The 22,200-nt window shown below is 47.7% G+C and overlaps 2 protein-coding genes across 3 annotated transcripts; both read left to right on the top strand.

Annotated features, from left to right (window-relative positions):
- The first annotated feature begins 818 nt into the window (after nucleotides 1-818).
- On the top strand, nucleotides 819-8,769 carry LOC108924798 (sialidase-4-like). 2 transcript variants are annotated; one of them, XM_018736362.2, is made up of 3 exons: nucleotides 819-1,210; nucleotides 3,484-3,711; nucleotides 6,904-8,769. In XM_018736362.2, the coding sequence occupies exons 1-3, from the start codon at nucleotides 974-976 to the stop codon at nucleotides 7,855-7,857; spliced, it is 1,419 nt and encodes a 472-aa protein (XP_018591878.2). In that variant the 5' UTR covers nucleotides 819-973; the 3' UTR covers nucleotides 7,858-8,769. The 2 variants fall into 2 exon arrangements, with proteins under 2 accessions (XP_018591878.2, XP_018591879.2); XM_018736363.2 differs by lacking the exon at nucleotides 819-1,210 and adding an exon at nucleotides 2,119-2,424.
- LOC108924741 (sialidase-3-like) lies at nucleotides 1,104-21,440 on the top strand. Its single transcript, XM_029250507.1, has 4 exons — nucleotides 1,104-1,138; nucleotides 17,418-17,489; nucleotides 18,284-18,505; nucleotides 20,377-21,440. The coding sequence occupies exons 3-4, from the start codon at nucleotides 18,293-18,295 to the stop codon at nucleotides 21,325-21,327; spliced, it is 1,164 nt and encodes a 387-aa protein (XP_029106340.1). The 5' UTR covers nucleotides 1,104-1,138; nucleotides 17,418-17,489; nucleotides 18,284-18,292; the 3' UTR covers nucleotides 21,328-21,440.
- The last annotated feature ends 760 nt before the right edge of the window (nucleotides 21,441-22,200 follow it).

The raw sequence follows: 22,200 nt of genomic DNA, 5'->3' as shown, positions 1-22,200 counted from the left end.
TGCAGTTGTCAGATGGAAACTTTCCTGAAATACCTTCCAGCGTATCTACTAATTTTCATAAGCAGATTACACTTTTCTCCAACGCAACTTCCAACGAACTATGTGGTGTCACCAGCCCACACACCTTATTCACCGCGGTGACTTACACTGCTAGATACACTACTTGCACTGGGTCACTCATCCATACATCAGTGGAACAAACACACACACACACACATATTCTGTCAGTCACGCTACGGGGGAACCCGAACAGCATGTCTTTGGCCGTGGGCCGTAGTTCTACGTTGTAATTTAGTTTAACTGGAATAATGGTGTTATACACAGAAATAAACCTGTTTCTTGATCACCGGTTCATTGTTTTTTGCTTACGCTGCTTTTTCACTGGAATGGATTCCTTCAGAGTTCTCTTCACAGTTTTGACATTTGCCTATTTCTAGAGAATGCCGTCATCATCGATACATTGTTCCCTCAGGGACATTTCATGCCCTTAAATGTATCTGACACTACTGAACTGACATTCTTTACAGCGACTAACAATTATGTACCCATTTAAACAGCCGAATAAGTCTACTGGAGTAATTTAGGGTAAGTACCTTGATTAAGGGTACTACAGCTGGAGGTGGAAATCAAACCAGCAACTTTTGGATCCAAAGGCAGCAGCTCTGCGCTACCAGCTGTCCCTTTTACAAGGGTTAGGGAGGAGTTTGCAGTATGACTATCTGGATTCCCGTGAAATTGTGCTTGGGACAATATCTGTAATTTTGGCATGATGTCCTCTTGGTGATTTGGTTTGCGGTGTGAGACATGTGAGGGCCATGGATAAAGAGCTGTTCTTCAGCCTGCTTTTCACGGGAGGTTTGTCTCCGTGCGGGCGTGTTGGTCTACGTCTGTTAGTACAGGCAAAGAGAAGAAGTGCAATAGTTTGAAATCCAGCCAAATACACCCAGATACTGCAGTTTTGCTTTCCAGATAAATGAATTCACAGGACCAATCCGGTTCAGACAGAGAAATTTCCATAAGTTACCAGATAAATTGTCCAAACTGCGAGAAGCTGCAGACGCCGTCTGAGAAGCTCCCGAGACACTTGTGTCGCAGCCAGGTGTACGGAGACGAAGACAAAGACAAAGACAAAGACGAGGTCAAAGTGCAGTCCCTGCCGACCGCTGACATCTGCACTGCACCAAGACTTCTGGGGAGAACCTGTCTGAATGTATGGTGATGATCTTCTGTTCTTCACTCATGTTCTGCACGTTGACACTAGTCTGAGTGGAGTGTGAGCGCGCTGTTAATGTGTGTCACCGACAACATGGACTTCTTGGGTACGACTGCTTTGAGCTCCACTTTTTGACCTGATCGTCTGTACTTTACTGAAGGTAGACTGTTAAAATCAGAATAGAGTTTAGTGTTTCTCTTCTTGTTTTGTAGGCAGTCTTGTTCATTTCATTTACGTTTCCATATAAATAATATGACTTTATCTCAGGGGCCCTTGGTTGAACATTGTAATGTGTTTTAGGCATTTGCTACGCTGCCACGTGCTGAGAAGTATTTCGTTCGATGTATAAATTATAGTCCTTATTATATATATTCTGTAGTATTATATAGTCCATAGTATAGTATATGAGCATGATCTTAAAGTTATAGAGCATGAACATTTACACCTTAAATGAACTTAAGAGATGATGGGTGAAGTGAGTCTGGAAGAGGTGAGTTTTCAGACCCTTTTTAAATGTGGACAGAGGTTGAGCAGTTCAGGCGGCTTTTACATCCCCCAGATATGCATGTAAGAAGGCAATAGCCAACCACTTCCGTTCCTTCCATCAATATCAATCATATGAATAATCTGCAGTGGGATGGGTGTATGTGTATGTATGTATGAGATGTACATTGCTTTGGAGAAAAGCATCTGCTAAATGAATGAATGTTGTGTGTGTGTGTGTGTGTGTGTGTGTGTGTGTATATATACTGTGTGTGTATATATATATATATATATATATTGTATATATTTTTTTCTTGCGCGATATCGACTGACCTGCCTACCTGAATAATGGATTTTCCGGTTTTCTCATTCTATAGATGACACACACACACACACACACACACACACACACACAAAGTGATCCGCCCTCAGCCAGGCCTATATATGTAGGGGAGCGAGGAGCATCCGCTCTCCAACTGGCACATCTGAAACTGCGTCCTGATTGGTCAGCCTGTGATCACGTGACGATGGCACGATATCGATTTTCACTTTCGGAGGCCGTGTTTCCCGCTCAGCTCCAAAATTAAACCCTGAGGGCAACGGCGGGTGGGAGGGAAGGGAAAAGTAGCCCTGAAATATCCAGGGATACAACGAGAAAAAGCCCCGGACCTTAAAGTGCTCTAAAATAACGGACGTATTATGAGTGAAAGGGCGGTGAGACACAGCAGGTGGGTACAGTACAAGTGGAAATGAAATGTGCGGCAATATTCTAGGGACCCTGTTTCATAACCTCAGAAAAGAACTGAAAGAATTGTTCTCAAATAATCCAGGTTTTGTTGCTTTAGTGTTTCAGTCACACTTTATTGTTGTTGTACTTTTTCTGTTTTTTTACACACTGAAGATTGCGAGAGCTAAGAAGCTCTCTCTCCTGGGGCGTCCAAACCCATGTCCTGCTGGTGCTATTGGTTACGTTTTACTGCGGATCGTCAATAGTCAGTACTTTCCTGGAAGAATATGAATATGAAATTTAAGGTCACTATGCTGACAAACTGAAACAGTTTATAGTGATTTTCCATTTGTGTTCATTTGCTTTCTTTTCATGTGTCATTGTTTAATTGGATGGCATAGCGAGTGTCCCACAGCGCCTGCATGGTGCGAGAGAATGTGGGCTCGATCCCCGCTCGGTCTGTGTGGAGTTTGTATCTTCTCCCCGTGTCTGCGTGGGTTTCCTCCGGGTGCTCTGGTTTCCTCCTGCAGTTCAAGGGCATGCTACACAGATATATTAGTGACTCTGAAATCACCCATAGGGTGTGAGTGACAGAGAGTGTGTGTGTGTGTGTGTGTGTGTTCCACTGATGTATGGATGAGTGACTCAGTGTAAGTAGTGTATCTAGCAGTGTAAGTCACTGCGGTGAATAAGGTGTGTGGGCTGGTAACACTACATGGAGTTCATTGGAAGTCGCTTTGGAGATAAAAAAGCTTCTGATAAATAAATACCTGTAAATTGGCCACAGGGAATAACCTGTTTGGTGTAGTGGCAGCTGCAATACTTAGTGTTTCGCTGTTCTCTAGTCAGTACTACGAAAGGCTTGTCAACAGCATGTACCTCCCAGCCTGGAAGTGAGTCCCACTGTGGCACTGACCCACTCACCCCAGACTATATTTATGAATATAATATTATTCTGCAGCGTCACCTGGGCTCATGTGCGGTGTTTGACTCATGCCGTTTGTTCAGTTGTTTGTTTGCTAGTTTCCTTGTTTGTCAGTTGTGTATCTGTCCCCTGCAGCGCCGAACGATGAGTGACGCCGCATCCAGTGCAACAGGGGAGCGCGTGCGCACGACCGTCTTCCAACAGGAGCGCAACACCAGCATCACCTACCGCATCCCGTCACTCCTCCGCCTACCAGAAGGGGGCACCCTGCTGGCCTTCGCCGAGAAGAGGGCCACCGCGAGGGACACGGACGCCCTGTGGCTGGCGATGAGACGGGGACAAGTGTCCAACGACTCCATCCAGGTGGGGGCGCTCTCACTTCAAACTGCCGCAACGGTGCACAGACACTTTTCTCCAAAACAATGTGTTATTGGTAACTAGTCACACAGTACATAATATTTTCCACTTTATTAATCTATTCTCACATTCCATTAAAAGTTATATTCCATTTAGTCAGTTAATTTTTACAGAGCTATTCCCACACAGTGACACAGAGCGTTGAACAAAGGATCAGACATAACTCGCCGAGCTCTTTGTTAGGAACACCTGCTTCTTCATCCAATGATGTATCAGCCAATCATGTGGCAGCAGCACAGTGCATATAATCATGCAGATACAGGTCAGGAGCTTCAGTTAATGTTCACATTAAACATCAGAATGGGGAAAAACGTGATCTCAGTGCAGCGCAGTGGGTTGCACCTGGTCCTGCTCTCCGGTGGGTCTGGGGTTCGAGTCCCGCTTGGGGTGCCTTGGGGCGGACTGGCGTCCCGTCCTGGGTGTGTCCCCTCCCCCTCCGGCCTTACGCCCCTGTGTTCCCGGGTAGGCTCCGGTTCCCTGCGACCCCGTATGGGACAAACGGTTCAGAAAATGTGTGTGTGTGATCTCAGTGATTTTTGACCGTGGCATGATTTTTGGTGCCAGGCGACAATAAACATCCAGTGAGCGGCAGTTCTGCAGGTGAAAACGCCTTGTTGATGGGAAAGGTCATAGGCGAATGGCCAGACTGGTTCGAGCTCACAGAAAAGCTATAGTAACTCGGAAAACCACTCTTTGCAACTGTACTGAGCAGAAAAGCATCTCAGAATGCACAACACGTCAAACCTTGGGGGGAATGGGCTACAACAATGTAATGTACAGTGTAAATCAGCCTACTGGTTACAGAGGAAAGGAACAAGAAAACTCCCAACCGAAAGGCCAGCTTCTCTAGATATTGTGTAGAGTGTGTTGCACAGTGAAATTCAGTGTCATATTTATTATCTGTTCATCGGTGTTGTGTTTGGGGGCGCGGTGGCGCGGCAGGTTTGGGCTTGGGTTCAAATCCTGCTTGGGGTGCCCTGCGATGGACCGGTGTCCTGTCCTGGATGTGTCCCCTCCCCCTCCAAGCCTTGCGCCTTGTGTTGCTGAGTTAGGCTCTGGTTTACCGCGACCCTGTTCGTGACGGGTGGTTTCAGATTGTGTGTGTGAGGTGTTTTGTTTACTGTCTACTTATTCCTGGTTTGTGTTTAACCCTTCTACAGTCTGCAAGACACAAGTAAGAATTTCATTGTGCGACGTACACCCATACTACATGTACCCGCACCACGTACACGTGACAAACTTGACAAATTGATTGATTAATAACACCTTCAAAGAATTTCATAGGCCCCTTTACACCTCTCATGAACAAGGTACAGTTGATGAAATATAATCATATTTAGGAGGTCTGTCACTGCATAATGTCCCAGGAAGGACAGTCCTTTTCTAAATCCACAATTTGGTCCTGAAGAGGTCTGGGACACTCTCCAGTCAGGAAAAGAACTGCGGCCTTATGGCTTTCCCTTGGAATTCTACAAGAAATTCTTGTCCAAATTATGCCTTATACTAAATCTAGCAATTAATGTGCTTAAAGAGGGGGGTCGCATCCTTGACTCTTGGAAGACGGCTTCAAATTGTGCTGTTTTAAAGAAAGGCAAAAATCCATTAGAACGCTTCTCCTTTCCACCTATCAGTTTGCTGAATGTGGACTTTAAAATTGTAACCAAAACTTCGGCATGTAGGCTCAAGACTGTCTTCTCAAAAGTCTTTAAACCTGATCTAGCTGAATTTCTTGAAGCCAGTTTTAGCTCTGGTAACATACAACCTGCCTTAAATAATACAGAATACACTTTATTGCAGGAAGAAGCTGCTTTGACTCAAGCTCATATCTCCAAACCACTCAGTGCAAGATAATAGAAACGACTTTGTGTCGGAGAGTTTCTCCACTGGAAGGGGGTACTGGCAAGGCCTTCCCCTCTGCCCTTCATTCTTCACATTCATGATTGTTCACACTGATGACTATGCGCCTACCTTTCTTTGTGGTTTGCTGAGGCTTTTACAGCACCTTACATACCAATGGCTTTCGTTGCATTTCTTACAACTCTTCCCATGTGCTGAACGTTTTCTTCGGGGGATCCTGGGTTCCACATTGGCTGCATGATTGCTTCTGATCACTTTCACTTCCATTTTTATATTTGACTTCCCCCCTTGCATCTTTTTTTCCTTTGACTTGTGTGTCCAGGTTCTTCAGTACATCCACAGCGTTTGCACCCTCACCGAAAAGTTCTTAAGCTTATGTTTTCTCAGTCTCTGCAGCCCTACACAGTGGCTTTTTCCAAGTCAAGATCTTGCTCATATAACAATCTCTCTCTCAGCTTATTGTCAGGAATCCCACACATGATCTGACCTTTTGTGAGCAGGGGCACAAAAGGTTCCGATCTTGGTTCAAATCCAGCTCAGTCTGTGCAAGTCTCTCTCTTCCTTTTTCCACTTTGGCATTCCATGCAAATGATGTCTGCTCCACACATACATTCCGTTAAAAAGCCAACCAATGGGCTATTAGAAATTATATCTGTGCTTCTGTTTTCTTCTTTCTAAAGGTGGAAATTGTCGCTATGAACACACCCACTTCGGTCACGTCTAACAATGTAAATCTTGGTAACAGGGGCAACTACATTAATAAGGAGGACCTTCTTTACAGTACAATTTAACAATAATAATAATAATATTAAAACAGGTTCTTTATGTCTGGGTCATTTTGTGTGAACTTGGCAGGGTTCCGGAAAGGATTAATTATTTACTTGCCAAGTACATAAAAGGAATTTAAACGGTGGAGCTCTTTCAGACACATTGAACATATTAGAACATCGTTAAAGTAAGAGTCAATATAAAGTTTGAACAAAATACAATAAATACTATACAAATAGTAAAATAATTTACGGGAACGGATATAAAATAAGCTTATCTTAGTAATATACCAATAGTGGAATGTTAATGTCCACTCAGATGTGTATATGAAATATAATGTGCACTTCACAGTCTGATAAGGGACACGACTTGGGGGGGACACGGCTGTTTTCTTGGTCATCTGGACATCGACCTCCTGTAGGAATTTACAGGAACTAGTAAATGAAATAGTTAATCAATAAACTCGTTACATGAAGCCCAACCCTAATTATTAGGAGACTGCTCCCCCCACAGTGGTCACCAATGGAGGAGTTGCAGGACGCCACCCTGAAATGCCACCGCGCCATGAACCCCTGCCCTGTGTACGAGAAGGATTCCAGAACTCTCTTCCTTTTCTTCATCTGTGTTCCGAAAGGGGTAACTGAGGGGGAGCAGCTCCAAAAAGGTAAAAACGCGGCCAAGCTCTGCTACATTAAGAGTGCTGATGGCGGCCGAAGTTGGAGCAGCGTCACGGACTTGACAGACAGTGTGATTGGAGAAAAGGTCAAAGCCTGGGCCACGTTTGCCGTTGGACCGGGACACGGCATCCAGACAGCGAGCGGGAAGCTGATCATTCCTGCCTATGCCTACCACATCGGCTCTTCTGTGCAGCCTCACCCTCACGCCTTCTACTTCTACAGCAGCGACAGCGGCGAGACATGGCACATCGGCGACACCGTTGACATGTGGTCGTGTGAGTGCGTGATGGCCGAGGTGGTGGACCAGGAGAAAAAGGGACATGTTTACTGCAACGCCCGAAACCAGTCTGGCCACAGGGTGGAGGCTCTGGGCCACAGCCACGACACTGGATTTAGTAAGTCTGCTTTAGCTCTGAAACTGGTGGAGCAGAATGGGGGCTGCCAAGGCACCGTCATAGGGTTTCCTGCACCCAAGTCCTACCTGGAGAAGCACAGCAACGCGGACTCACTCACATGGCTGCTGTTCTCTCACCCCACTGATGAGGGGAGCAGGAGGAACCTGGGCGTGTACCTGAACAAGAGGCCACTGCAAGGGTCCAACTGGGAGGAGCCTTGGATCATCAACCGCGGCCCCAGCGGCTACTCGGACCTGGTGTACTGCGAGGACAAGGAGCTGTTCGTCTGCTTGATGGAGTGCGGTGAGAAGAGCGAAGTCGAGCAGATCGCCTCCGTGTGTTTCTCCCTCAGTGACGTCTTGGAGGCGACTGGGAAAAAAGCTGAGACTCAGTGACTTTTTAATTTAAATAAACCATGACAAAAGCTTTCACTTCCAAAACAATGATTAATATATACAGTAATTAAATGAAAACTACAGTACAGATAGAGAATGAATGAGATGAATAATGTTACATCTACTTCAGGAGGATGGAGTTATTGAGTCTTACGGGTTCTCTTGTTTGCTCTTATTTGTCTGATTGTGATCTGAATCTCACCCCCTTGTGTAAAGACTGTTATTAGCAGAGCCGAGTAACCGCATGTAAACACCCAACAACATGTTATGAAATCATTTTCTCCTCCCTTATTATTTTTTTGAATGACAAAATCACATAAATACTTTCATTTCATGTTTTCTTTTGTGCCTTTCTGCGTTTGCTGTAACAGCAAGTAGAAAAAGCCTATGGATGATACAGGTCATTCATAAGTGTATGTTTTATTGTTTCTTTAGAAATAAGCGTAGCTATAGCTGTACTTGCTTAAACAAATCAAAGGGGAATTGCTGGAGTGTGCTTACTTTTTTACAATTTTCTAAGTATTTACTCTTTATTATGATTTACTTTGTTATCCTTTATTATATTCTTCAGCATATGGTTTTCATTTATGCCTTACCATTTTACCCCATTATATTTTACTTGTATGCATTCACTTTACTCTGGTGCATATATATATCTGTGATATTACCTGCTGCAGAACGTTCTAGAGAGAAAACACCTGTTACTGGAAAATTTCCCTTACTGGGATCAGATCCAGGAGACCTTGGATGGTATTTATTTTGAGTACAAGTAGCGAGTTTTGGTTTGTATAAAAACACGGTGAAGACGTGCAGGTGTGTGTGTCTGTGATGGGTAACACTTGGTCAGAACTGAAATAAACTGTGTTTAAGCATGACTGTGCTTCTTCATTGTGACTCAGAAAAACCACGAATTGCCTGAAAGTGTCAGTTCCAACAACTGTTATGTCACTGTGAAAAACATCCACACATGAGTTCACACTGTGGGCTTCAGTTCAGGTTTAAAGACCTGCTGCTATGTGCTCCACCAGAGTAACAAAGCGATGTTTCAGCTTGTCGTTTGTTTCTCCACCCAATCCCACATGTGTAAAGACCCGTCCATCGCCGCTGAAAGTAGAGTCCTGGGCCTCCGTTGTTATGGTGAACAAAGGACATGGGGGAGGCTGGACCCAAGTGCAGGATCATTTATTTAGAACCAAGGGATCAGACATGTTCTTGTTGTCGTGGATGGGCGAAGTGTCAGTTGATTGGTGGTCAAGGCGAGAGTAAAGATCCGTAGTCGAAGTTGGGAGGTGAGGCGAATGGTCAGAAGCCAGGGAACGAAGAACAGGATACGAGGACAAAGGGGAACAGGACATGGAATGCGGAGAGTATCGTAGGTGCAGAGGGGACAGTTTGTCTCAATGGGATTCCGTAATTGAGAAGAGACTGAGGGGTGTTTTTGTAGCTGAGTGTTTTAATTAACCTCAGGTGTTTAATCGGAGCTAGGTGCAGCTGGTTGAGGTGCCCCCCCCCCGCATAAGCGGCTCTTTTCCTATAGAAATCAGCGATGAGGGGAAGATCGAAGATGCCGCATGCCGGCACCCAGCTGCATTTCTCCGGGCCATACCCTTCCCAGTCCACAAGGTAGTAGAAGCCCCTACGCCGATGCTTGGAGTCCAGGAGGGCATGGACGGCGTAGGCCAGTGCCCCATTCATCTCAATGGGAGGGAGTGTGGGGTCTCCTCAGGACACCTGGCGGAGTGAGGTCCTCTAACGTCTGAGCAGGGAGACATGGAAAGTGGGGCATATACGTAAGTGTGGAGGCAACGGTAACTGGTAAGTGACTGGAGTGATGCGTCGGATGATCTTGTAGGGTCCGGTGTAGTGAGTTTTTTGGAGGGTAGCTTGAGCCCGATGTCTCGGGTAGACAACCACACCCATTGTCCCAGTTGGAAAAGCAGGATGATGACAGTTGGCTTGTTGTTTGCAGTGGTGGACGCTCTGGCGCAGATGTTCTTGAACCATGCACCAAACCTCCTCGCTACTCTGGAACCAGGAATCAACAGCAGGGATGTCTGAGGAACCAGGGTGCCATGGAAGCAGGGGAGACATTGATACCCAAGGAGACACTTGAATGGGAAGAGACCTGTGGAGGAGTGTGGAAGGGAGTTATGTGCGTACTCGACGTATGCCAGGAACTGTGCCCTATGGTCCTGGTTCTGGCCGTAGTAGCTCCGGAGGAAGTGGCCGAGGTCATGATTCAGCCGCTCCACTTCTCCGTTAGCCTGAGGGTAGTACCCGGAGGGTGAGGCTTACCAAGATGCCCAGTTTCTGCCAGAACGCCTTCCGTACCCTAGACACAAACTGCGGGCCCTGCTTGGACACAATATCCTTTGGTAACCCAAAGATACGGAACACATTCTGGAAGAGCTGTTTGGCTGTGGTTAGAGCAGTGGGGAGATGAGGCAAAGGGATTAGTCGGCAGGCCTTGGAAATCCTGTCCAGGACCACCAGGATCACAGTGGTACCAGCAGAGGGAGGTAAGTCCGTCAGGAAATCCACTGCCACATGGGACCAGGGCTGGGATAGCACCATGAGCAGTTCCAACAGCCCTGCGGGCTTCTGATTAGGGGTTTTTGCCTGGGCACATACGTTGCACGCTTCTACAAATTTCTGTACATAATCGTGGAGGGAAAGCCACCAGTACCTCTTCAAGCAGAGCGAGAGTCCATTAACTCCCAGGGTGAACGGCTGCTGGGTCATTGTGTGCCCAGAGGAGTAGCTGGGATCACATCCTTGCTGGAACGTACTCCTTGCTCTCAGGGATGTCCGCTGGACCCATGTCTTCCACCTGGGTCCTCTGGAGATCCTGCTTTAACTGCCACCACATCACCACCATGAAGCACAAGCTCGGTAAGATGGTCTCTTGTGAGATAGCAGCCGGGTCTTTGTCATAAATGCTGGACAGGGCGTCGGTCTTGGTGTTTCTCAAATCCAGGCTATATGAGATGGTGAACCGGAACCTGGTATAAAAAGAGAGCCTAATGGGCTTGGCGAGGGTTTAATCGACAGGCTGTTCTGAGGTACTTCAGGTTCCTGTGGCCGATAAGGACCAAAAACGGGTGAGTGGACCCCTCCAGCCAGTGCCTCCATTCCTCCAAGCCTAATTTTATGGCCAGTTATTTCCTGTTACCGATATCATAATTGCGCTCAGAGGGCAACATCTTATGGGAGAAGCATGCACATGGATGGAGCTTAGCAAGAGTCCCTTGTCTCTGCGACAAAACTGCCCCTGCGCCCAAAGAACCCTTGAGGAGCGAGGTGAGGGGATGCTACTAGAGCCGCACATGAATCGGCAATATAAGTTTGCACATCCTAAGAACCACTGTGGAGCCTTTATGGAGGTCAGACGGAACCAATCAAGCGCTGCCTGGACCTTAGCTGGGTCCATTGCCACCCCTTCCAGGCTAAGAATGAAGCGTCTGTCGCATGTGCACCACATGTTCGGCCATGGAGCATAAGAACACAAGAATATCGTTGAGGTATACTAGCACACATTTGTTCACCAAATCCCCCAACACATGGTTCATGAAGGCCTGGAAAACGGAGAGAGTATTAGCTAGACCGAATGGCATGACCAAATACTTATAGTGCGCCTGGGTGCTGCTAAAGGGCGTCTTCCACTCATCCTGCTCTCATATGCAGACAAGGTTATATACTTTGTGCATGTCTTATTTGGTGAAGACTCATGCCCCCGGTCCTATTCCAGCACCGCTGTGATCAAAGGCAAGGGATGTGGGTATTTCACCGTTATGTTATTAAGGCCGCTGTTATTTGTACAAGGGCGCAACCTGCCATACTTTCCCAAATGGAAGAAACTCACGGAGGCCAGCGAGATGGGTGGCCGAGTAATGCCCGAGGCCAAGGCCTTGGACACATACTCCTCCATGGCCTGCTGCTGAGGGAGAGATAACTGGTATACACGACCTCTCGGAGGGGAGGCCCCCAGCAAGAGGTCGATGTGGAGGCAGGGCAGATGCTGGAGCCAGGGCTCTCAATCAAGGTGGTTCTACAAGGCAGGGACAAACAGGAGGTGGCGCACTGCTCTCCCCAAGAAACCAGCTCTCTCGTACTCCAGGAGAACACGGGGTCATGTAGGGCCAGCCAGGTGTATCCTAGGATAACCGAGTTATCAGGAAACGAGATAAGAAAAAAGGAGAGAGCCTCCTTGAAGGCATTGCGTGGCGCTGGTGAGGTCGGCTGCCGTCACGACTGCTCCGACTATACTTTCCTTGTTTTTACTTTTTTTTCACAATTTATCTTACCTTAACCACTTTTTCACATTACCATGGACACTATCAGCTACGATAGAAATACTCTTATTTTTGTTGGTACACATGCCACCCACCATACGACTTTTTTAACACCGGATCCCAGCTGGCCGACCGAGATCCTGAGAACGAACAAAGAACGCGACGCGTGGCGGAGACCCCGAGGAAAACGAGCCTGCGTCAGGAACAGGCTGAGGGCTCGCGCACACCGCGCTCCCCTGCCTAGTATCCTGCTAGCCAACGTCCAGTCTCTGGAAAACAAGCTCGATGACCTCAGAGCCCAGGTTAAGTTCCAGAGAGACATTCGGGACTGCAGCCTCCTCTGCTTCACGGAGACATGGCCTACCCCAGCGGTACCAGACCACGCCATCCAGCCAGACAAGTTCTTCTTGGTTTACCGCATGGACAGAACACTGGAGGTGGAGTGTGTTTATTGGTGAACAGCAGCTGGTGCGACAGCACAAGCATTGCTACATTCCCTCGCTCCTGCACACCCAGCCTGGAACTTCTGACCATCAAATGTCGTCCTTTCTACCTTCCTCGGGAATTTACCTCAGTCATAGTCAGCGCCGTTTATATTCCACCTCAAGTGGACACGGACACTGCTTCATGCGACCTGCATGAAGTTCTCACTCGCATACAGACTGTTCATCCGGACGCTGCGCTCATTGTAGCTGGGGACTTTAACAGAGCCAACCTCAAACGCACAATGCCAAATCTCCACCAGCACATTAGCTGCCCCACCAGGGGCGAAAGGACACTAGACCACTGTTACACAGCATTCAAAGAGGGCTACAAGGCACAGTCTCTTCCACCGTTTGGGAAATCAGATCATGCCACCATCTTCCTCATGCCTAGATACAAACAAAGGCTGAAACAAGAAGCTCCGGTCAAGAGGGAGGTCACGCGCTGGACGGGATCAATCAGTGGCCGCCTTGCAGGACGCGCTGGAAGACGCAGACTGGGACATGTTCCGGCAAAGCTCTGATGACATCAACGAGTTTACGAAAGCAGTTGTGGTATTCATCAGGAAACTAGCGGATGATACAGTGAATAAAACAATCATCAGAACATTTCCCAGCCAGAAGCCATGGGTGTACAAAACCATCCGTGATGCTCTGAGACCTTGCACCGCTGCCTACAATATGGGGCTTGCTACCGGGAACATGGAGGAGTACAAGGCTGCGTCCTACAACGTGCGCAGAGCGGTGAAGGAGACAAAGCAGCGCTATGGAAGGAAACTAGAGTCACAGTTCCAGCAGAGTGACTACAGAAGCCTATGGCAGGGACTAGGAACAATTACGGACTACAAAGCACCATCTACCAGAATGGTGAATGCAGATGCTTCTCTGGCAGACGAGCTAAACACCTTCTACGCTCGCTTTGAAGCTGCAGCTAATGACGCTAACAGTGCTGTCAGCACTAAAGGCGCCAATGGTGCTAGCAGTGCTGCCGTTGCTGAAGGCGCTAATGGGGCTATCAGCGCTGGTGGTACTAACAGCGCAATTGCCAGTTTGCATGCGGACAATGCCAGGGCGGATAATGCTTTCACCATCTCAGAGCACGAGGTGAGGAGGGCCTTCAGGAAGGTGAACACCAGGAAGGCAGCAGGACCACACGGCATCTCAGAGAGACTTCAGACTACCCTCTAAGGTGCTAAGGAACTTTTACACCTGCACCATTGAGAGCATCCTGACAGGAAGCATCTCAGCCTGGTTTGGGAACAGCACCCAGCAGGACAGACGGGCTCTACAGAGCAGGGTGGTGCACTCAGCTGAACGTACCATCCGAATGGAGCTCACTGACCTGCAGTCTATCTACAGCAAGCGATGCTGGAACAAAGCCAGGAAAATAGTGGAAGACCTCAGCCATCCGAGCAACAGACGCTTCTCTCTGTTGCGGTCAGGGAAGCATTTCCGCTCCCTAAAGGCCAAAACAGAGAGGATGAAGAGGAGCTTCTTCCCTCAGGCTGTTCGGGCCCTCAACTGATACAACACCAAGGATTAAAAACCTGTCACCTCCAGGAACCATTCCACCTCTGCGGTAAACATGCGGCCAGCTCAAGGACACCAGCTCTCATTGAAGCAAAAACACTTTGCGCTTCTCAGGGATGCCATCATCGGGATTGGGCATGGCTAGCTGGGGGTTGGTCATAGGGTGATGATACAGGATCTAGCACAGGAGCGGGCATCGTCTCAGTCCTCGGATCCCTTTTCGGTTGGAACAGACGCAAGACCTCCTGCAGGGAGCCAGACAGTCGTTTCAGCATCTGCTCATGAGATCCGAGGGCTGCTCCGTGGGCAGGGATGACCTGCCACAGTGGTTTGATCTCTGCTGGGTCCATGTTGTCAGCAGAATCTACTGTCATGGTGAACAGAGGATGAGGGGGAGGCTGGACCCAAGTGCAGGATTATTTATTTAGAACCAGGGGATCAGATGTGTTTTCATTTTTGGGAACAGGCAGAGAGTCGGTCGATCAGTGGTCAGGGTGAGAGCGAAGATCCATAGTCAAAGTCAGGAGGCAAAGCGAATGGTCAGGAGCCAGGGAACAAATAACAGCATACGAGGACGAAGGGGAGCAGGACATGGAATGCGATGAGTATCGTAGGCACAGAGGGGACAGTTGTCTCAATGAGATTCCACAACTGAGAAAAGGCTGAAGGGTGTTTTTATAGCCGAGCGATCCGATTACTGCCAGGTGCTCAGTCGGAGCCAGGTGCTGCTGGTTGAGGTGCGGGCGTGGTCGTGACATCCGTGGATGCCACACATGAGTGGTGACCAACGTAGCACCAGCGTCCGCTTCAGATCCAGGTGACATGACATGACCTCTGTGTACAAACAGCACTGGAGCTTCTGATGAATCTGGTCTCCAACTCACGCTGTCATAGATGTGTACAAGTCCATTGAGACCTGGGAAAATGCAATGTTAGAATTATAAGAATTTTATTCCATTTATTTTTACAGAGCACTCTTCTCATCAGAGTGACGTGGAGCACTGAACGAGATTAGAGAGCAGAACAAACTGAAAATGATCCTAAATTACAGCTTTAACAACACGATAAATGAACTGGCAACAGTGGTGAAAAAAACAAAAAACTTCCCACCCCCATTTTCCAAAGGGCATCACACTTGTTGGTTAAAACCGACTCTCTGATCGACTGTCAGATAAAAGGCAAGAAAAACTTCTGCTTCAATTCGCCGGACACACTGAGAAAGCATATAGAGCAAAAATAGTAAGGGACCCATCACTGAACCTTGGGGAACACCATAACTGGCCTTAGACAACAATGAAGAGTCACTGTCATCGAATTTGTGCACAAATTGATGCTGATTTGATAAACTGAACCAGAATCAATGAGGAGCAGTAGCTGACAGTCCAACCAAACATTCAAGTGCACTGAGAAAAATAACACTCATCAGTATCAAATGCTGCACTTAAGTGCAACAACAACTCAGGTATTTTTTTTCTAGCATTAGGTAGGATTCAAATATCATTTACTGCAAGAGTTAATGCTGGTCCTGTGCTGTGACCGGAACAGAAACCAGACGGAAATTTTTTGTGGAAGAAAAATGAGCCACACAGACAATCAGAGCTGCATAGAATATATTCCATTTAATGTGAAACTTGTTCTGTTTTCCGCACTTGACGCAAACGCGTTATCTGTTTTGTCTCCAACCTTGGGTCACTGTGCCCTGTTTCAGTCTACTTGGGTATGAGAGCGTCAACATAGCGGTTTTCTCAGCCAGTCTATCTTTGTTAGTTCCTGCACCTTGATACAGCGTGCAGCATTACATCTCTCACTTATTTTCCATAAGCACGTACCCTCCTGGATACTGCATAGTTATGTGTTGCTTTGTGTCTAATGTCTAATATTAAATTTTCTCTCACATTTTCAACTGCATTGTTGCCTGAACTGGCAAACTTACTATTTTTCTAAGATTTTACATAGAAACAGCACATTTCAAATCAGCCTATAATTTATAGGTCCTTTTTGATGTAGATCTGATTTTTTTCTGCAGGGGTCTAATTAGGGCAATTTTTAATGCATCTGCATTGCCATAGATCAAGGAAGTATTAACATTACTAACTACAGATTCTGCAAGTGGAACCTTTACATATTCTAGCAGTGGTGGTTCTGGGAAAGGGGCTGAAGGCTATATTGTTATGTTGCTGTGACGCTACAGGGACCCAGTGTGCTGCCGCTGATGCAAAGAAATGAAGCAGCTGTGGGAAGAACATCACACTGTAACAGAGTCTACAGGAATGAGTATCCTGGCAAAGATGCTGCTCCACAGTCCCTGGGTCTACTGGAGGTTTGTCTTCGTGGAAATTGTGGTAGGAGAAACAAAGAAACGCTCCAGACACTCAGACAGAAACGTAATGCTTAATTATCGAATGCATGCGCACGGGGGAGCCTCTCTAATAGAGTCACGCATTAGCATCTAAGCAAGCAGATATTTATACAGCTCTTGTCACGCACGGCAGGCAGGGCCCCCTCCCTTTAGGCAAAACAACCAAATCCGCTTCTCCCCTCTTCTCAAGGAGAGCAGGAAGCAGCCCTCCCGGTGAGGACAGTTTCACAATACAGCTATAAGTCTTAGGGAATCTTCCTATATCACTCTGACCTGTCTTCTTCCTTCCTTGCACATACATATAATCTTTAAGCAGAGGCATAAGCATGAACACACACTTAGTTTGACGCAATTCCATAATCGCACAGGAACATACGCTGGTCACGGTGACCTTGCACAACAGTTTCAATACAAGCAAAATAACCACAAATTCCACAAAATGTTCCTGGATGCCAGTCAACAGGGTGGACAAAGTGAGAGCGTATGAATTCCGGCGAAATTCATCAAGAAACTGCAGTTTTGCTTTCCAGAGAAGGGAACCGACAGGGCGGATCCGGTGCAAACACACACACACACACACACACACACACTGTCTGAACCGCTTGTCCCATATGGGGGCGCGGGGAGCCGGAGCTGGAGGGGGAGGAGACACACCCAGGATGGGACGCCAGTCCATCACAAGGCACCCCAAGCGGGACACGAACCCTAGACCCACCGGAGAGCAGGACCCGGTCGAACCCATTGCGCCACCGCGCACCCCCCTGGTGCAAACAGACTAAAAATTTCCAAAGTTACAACACAAGTTGTCCAAACTGCGAGAAGCTGCAGACGCCGTCTGAGAAGCTCCCGAGACACTTGTGTCGCAGCCAGGTGGACGGAGACGAAGACAAAGACGAGGTCAAAGTGCAGTCCCTGCCGACCGCTGACATCTGCACTGCACCAGGACTTCTGGGGAGAACCTGTCTGAATGTATGGTGATGATCTTCTGTTCTTCACTCATGTTCTGCACGTTGACACTAGTCTGAGTGGAGTGTGAGCGCGCTGTTAATGTGTGTCACCGACAACATGGACTTCTTGGGTACGACTGCTTTGAGCTCCACTTTTTGACCTGATCGTCTGTACTTTACTGAAGGTAGACTGTTAAAATCGGAAGAGTTTAGTATTTCTCTTCTTGTTTTTGTAGGCAGTCTTGTTCATTTTATTTATGTTTTGATATAAACAATGTGATTTTGTCCCAGTGGACCTTGGCTGAACATTGTAATGTGTTTAAGGTATGTGTTACACTGCCATGTGCTGAGAATTATTTCATTTGATATATAAATTATAGTGGGGATGTGGTGGCGCAGTGGGTTGGACCGGGTCCTGCTCTCCGGTGGGTCTGGGATTCGAGTCCCGCTTGGGGTGCCTTTTGGCGGACTGGCGTCCTGTCCTGGGTGTGTCCCCTCCCCCTCTGGCCTTATGCCCTGTGTTGCTGCGTAGGCTCCGGTTCCCTGTGACCCTGTTTGGGACAAGCGGGTGTGTGTGTGTGTGTGTGTTAATTATAGTACAATAAGCAACAACTGCTGTTCATAACTCTTAGCAAACTGTCCTTTTTAATAGGACACACACTACAGGCAAGCCTGTGTTGAAACATGTGTGCGGTGCCTCATATGACATTACTGTGTGCCGTCAGTTCGGCTGCGCTTGTGCGCCGTGTTTGACAAGTTCTCTTTTGTTTGTTTGTTGGTTTGTTTGCATTTTTGTTGCATGTCCGTTCACTGCAGCACTGAGCGATGGGAAGCAGCCTCTCCGGCAGATACCGTACGGTGACGGAGTGCAAGCGCACAACCGTCTTCCAGCAGTTCACCTACCGCATCCCGTCACTCCTCCGCCTGCCGGAAGGGGGCGACCTGCTGGCCTTCGCCGAGAAGAGGGCCACCGCGAGCGACACGGACGCCCTGTGGCTGGTGATGAGACGGGGACAAGTGTCCCACGACTCCGTCCAGGTGGGGGCGCTCTCACTTCCCCTTTTCCTTTCCGCCACTAATTTTAAAACTGCCTGTTATTGTTGACAAGTCACTCAGTACATAACATTTTACACTTTATTATTCTATTCTCGCAGACATTCCATTAAAAATTCTCTTCCATCCAGTCAATTCATTTTTATAGAGCTCTTCTCACACAGTGACACAAGAGTGCAGAACAAAGGATCAGACATACAATACAAGTTAAAGGTTGGATAAATATTGCAATTATTATACAGCATATATAAGGGGGGTGCGGTGGTGCAGTGGGTTGGACCGGGTCCGGCTCTCCGGTGGTTCTGGGGTTCGAGTCCCGCTTGGGGTGCCTTGTGACGGACTGGCGTCCCGTCCTGGGTGTGTCCCCTCCCCCTCCGGCCTTATGTCCTGAGTTGCCGGGTAGGCTATGGTTCCCCGCGACCCTGTATGGGACAAGCGGTTCAGAAAGTGTGTGTGTGTGTGTGTGTGTGTATACAGCACATATGTAATTATTAAAGCTCTAAGTAAGCCTACTGGTCATGGAGGAAAGGAACAAAAACTCCCAACAAATAGGAAAGGGAGAAATAAACCTTTTGGATCCAAATGCCAGTGGCTGCCTCCCCTCCTGGACAGTCTAGATAAAAATTAGTTCAGTCAATTTACAGCTATTTATAACACTGCTGGAAAGTGGTAATAACTTGATGTTCTGGTTCACATAGGCACCTCGCATTCACCGTGGCATGCAGTCATCAGCTTCCGTCAACATGGAGTGCCGGTATCGCGGCCGGCCGGCCTCCTCAGGTCTCGTCACGGGGAAACAGTGCTCAAAAAGAAAGAAGGTGTTAGTAACTCATGACATAATGAGATCATAGAGATTTTTACAAAATTAAAAACAACACAGCAAACAGGATACACCAGAGAGAACATATAAGTCTTAAGCCTGGATTTAAAGGCTGAGACAGGCAAGACATTCATGACAGTAACTGGCACTCTTCCAAAAGTTAGGTGCTGTATAGTTAAAGGCACATCCTCCTACCGAGATCTTACTGATCACAGGTACTTAAAAGTAACACCCATCCAATGAATGAAGACAATGTGCGCGCACATGGCTGAGCCTCCTAGATAGTGTCACACACCAGCAGCTAAGTAAGCAGATATTTATACATATTCTAGGGCGGTTCTTCGCAAGCATGGTGAGATACATGTTTTGTTTCATCATCCCAGACAGGTCAAGTTGCCCCCCCAGTCTCTCATCCTTTGATGAAAACACTCCTAGCCGTCGCCAGTGTTATCATTCTCATTACGCACAATCTCACGGGAACTACGTAAATCAGTATTCCTCCCGATATGTTATGGCAACAGGCTGACACAGACTGGCACCAGACTGCTGCCTGGAATGTGGCGCTTTCTTGCATAGGCTGTTTCACTAGTTAGACATGGTAATACATAAGCATGTAGGCATAGAAAAGCTTTAGAATCAAACTTTTATACCACATTCTGGAACATAACCAATAATGTCATTATGGTGAACTGGAAGAATGGCATTCGCTGCATTATAGGTTAAAAGTAAGGTTTTACTGTATAATCAGTTCTATGACTTTATTTCTTCATGATGTATATCATGTTACTTGTGCAAAGTCTTGACTGTATTCTGTTTATTTATAGCTGGATGCCAATATGGACTATGGTCATAATGTGAGCACGATAAGAGACACGACTGGAGGGAAATATTTGGATGAATGGATGTATTTCTTCGTTTGTTCCTTTGACATTGCCCTTACATAGGATTTTACAGGAACTAGTTAATGAAATAGTTATTCAATAAACTCGTTACATGAAGCCCAACCCTAATTATTATGAGACTGCTCCCCCCACAGTGGTCACCAATGGAGGAGTTGCAGGACGCCACCCTGATGGGCCACCGCGCCATGAACCCCTGCCCTGTGTACGAGAAGGACTCCAGAACTCTCTTCCTTTTCTTCATCTGTGTTCCGAAAGGGGTAACTGAGGGGGAGCAGCTCCAAAAACGTAAAAACGCGGCCAAGCTCTGCTACATTAAGAGTGCTGATGGCGGCCGAAGTTGGAGCAGCGTCACGGACTTGACAGACAGTGTGATTGGAGAAAAGGTCAAAGCCTGGGCCACGTTTGCCATCGGACCGGGACACGGCATCCAGACAGCGAGCGGGAAGCTGATCATTCCTGCCTATGCCTACCACATCAGCTCTTCTGTTCAGCCTCACGCCTTCTACTTTTACAGCACTGACAAGGGCAATTCGTGGCACATTAGCAACAGTGTTGGCATGTGGTCGTGTGAGTGCGTGATGGCCGAGGTGGTGGACCAGGAGAAAAAGGGACATGTTTACTGCAACGCCCGAAACAAGTCTGGCCACAGGGTGGAGGCTCTGGGCCACAGCCACGACACTGGATTTAGTAAGTCTGCTTTAGCTCTGAAACTGGTGGAGCAGAACCACGGTTGCCAAGGTAGTGTCATTGGGTTTCCTGCACCCAAGTCCTACCTGGAGAAGCACAGCAACGCGGACTCACTCACATGGCTGCTGTTCTCTCACCCCACTGCTGAGGGGAGCAGGAGGAACCTGGGCGTGTACCTGAACAAGAAGCCACTGCAGGGGTCCAACTGGAAGAAGCCTTGGATCATCAACCGTGGCCCCAGCGGCTACTCGGACCTGGTGTACTGCGAGGACAAGGAGCTGTTCGTCTGCTTGATGGAGTGCGGTGAGAAGAGCGAAGTCGAGCAGATCGCCTCCATGTGTTTCTCCCTCAATGACGTCTTGGAGGCGACTGGGAAGAGAACTGGGACTTTTAAATAACTGTTTAATAAACAGTGATAAAAACATTTCACTTCCAAAATAATTATTCATACACCAATCAGTCAAAACACTGAAACCAGCTGCCCAATATTATGCAGGTCCCCCTCGTACCGCCAGAACAGCTCTGACCCGTCGAGGCCCGGACTCCGCAAGACGTCTGAAGGTGTCCTGTGGTATTTGGAACCAAGTCGTCGGCAGCAGATCCTTTAAGTCCCTTAAGTTGCAAGGTGGGGCCTCCGTGGATCGAACCTGTTTTTCCAGCACATCCCACAGATGCTCGATGGGATTGAGATCTGGGGACTTTGGAAGCTGCGATGCATTGTGTGTTCTGACCCCTTTCTATCACGTCCGGCATCAAGGTTCTCGGCAATTTGTGCTACGGTAGCTCTTCTGGGGGATCGGACCAGACGATCTAGCCTTCGCTCCCCACGCCCATCAATGAGCCTTGGGCGCCCATGACCCTGTCGCCGCTTCCCAGGTTCTCCTTCCTCGGACCGATTTCGGTAGGTACCGACCACCGCATACCGGGAACAGCCCACAAGACCTGCCGGTTTGGAGACGCTCTGACCCAGTCGTCCAGTCATCGCAATTTGGTCCTTGTCAAAGTCGCTCAGATCTTACGCGTGTCCATTTTTCCTGCTTCCAACACATCAAATTCAAGAACTGACCGTTCACTTGCTGCCTAATATGTCCCACCCCTAGACAGGTGCCACTATACTGAGATAATCAATGTTATTCACTTCACCTCTCAGTGTTTTAATGTTGTGGCTGATTGGTGTACATACAGTAATGAAACTGAAAATACAGCACAGAGAGCAAAGAATGAATGAGATGTATAACGTTATAATCTACTTCAGGAGGATGGAGTTATTG

This window comes from Scleropages formosus, chromosome 3, assembly GCF_900964775.1.
Source record: "Scleropages formosus chromosome 3, fSclFor1.1, whole genome shotgun sequence".
Taxonomy (NCBI): Eukaryota; Metazoa; Chordata; class Actinopteri; order Osteoglossiformes; family Osteoglossidae; genus Scleropages; species Scleropages formosus.
Note: the sequence above shows the minus strand (reverse complement) of the source record. Positions and strands in the feature narration are given on the sequence as shown.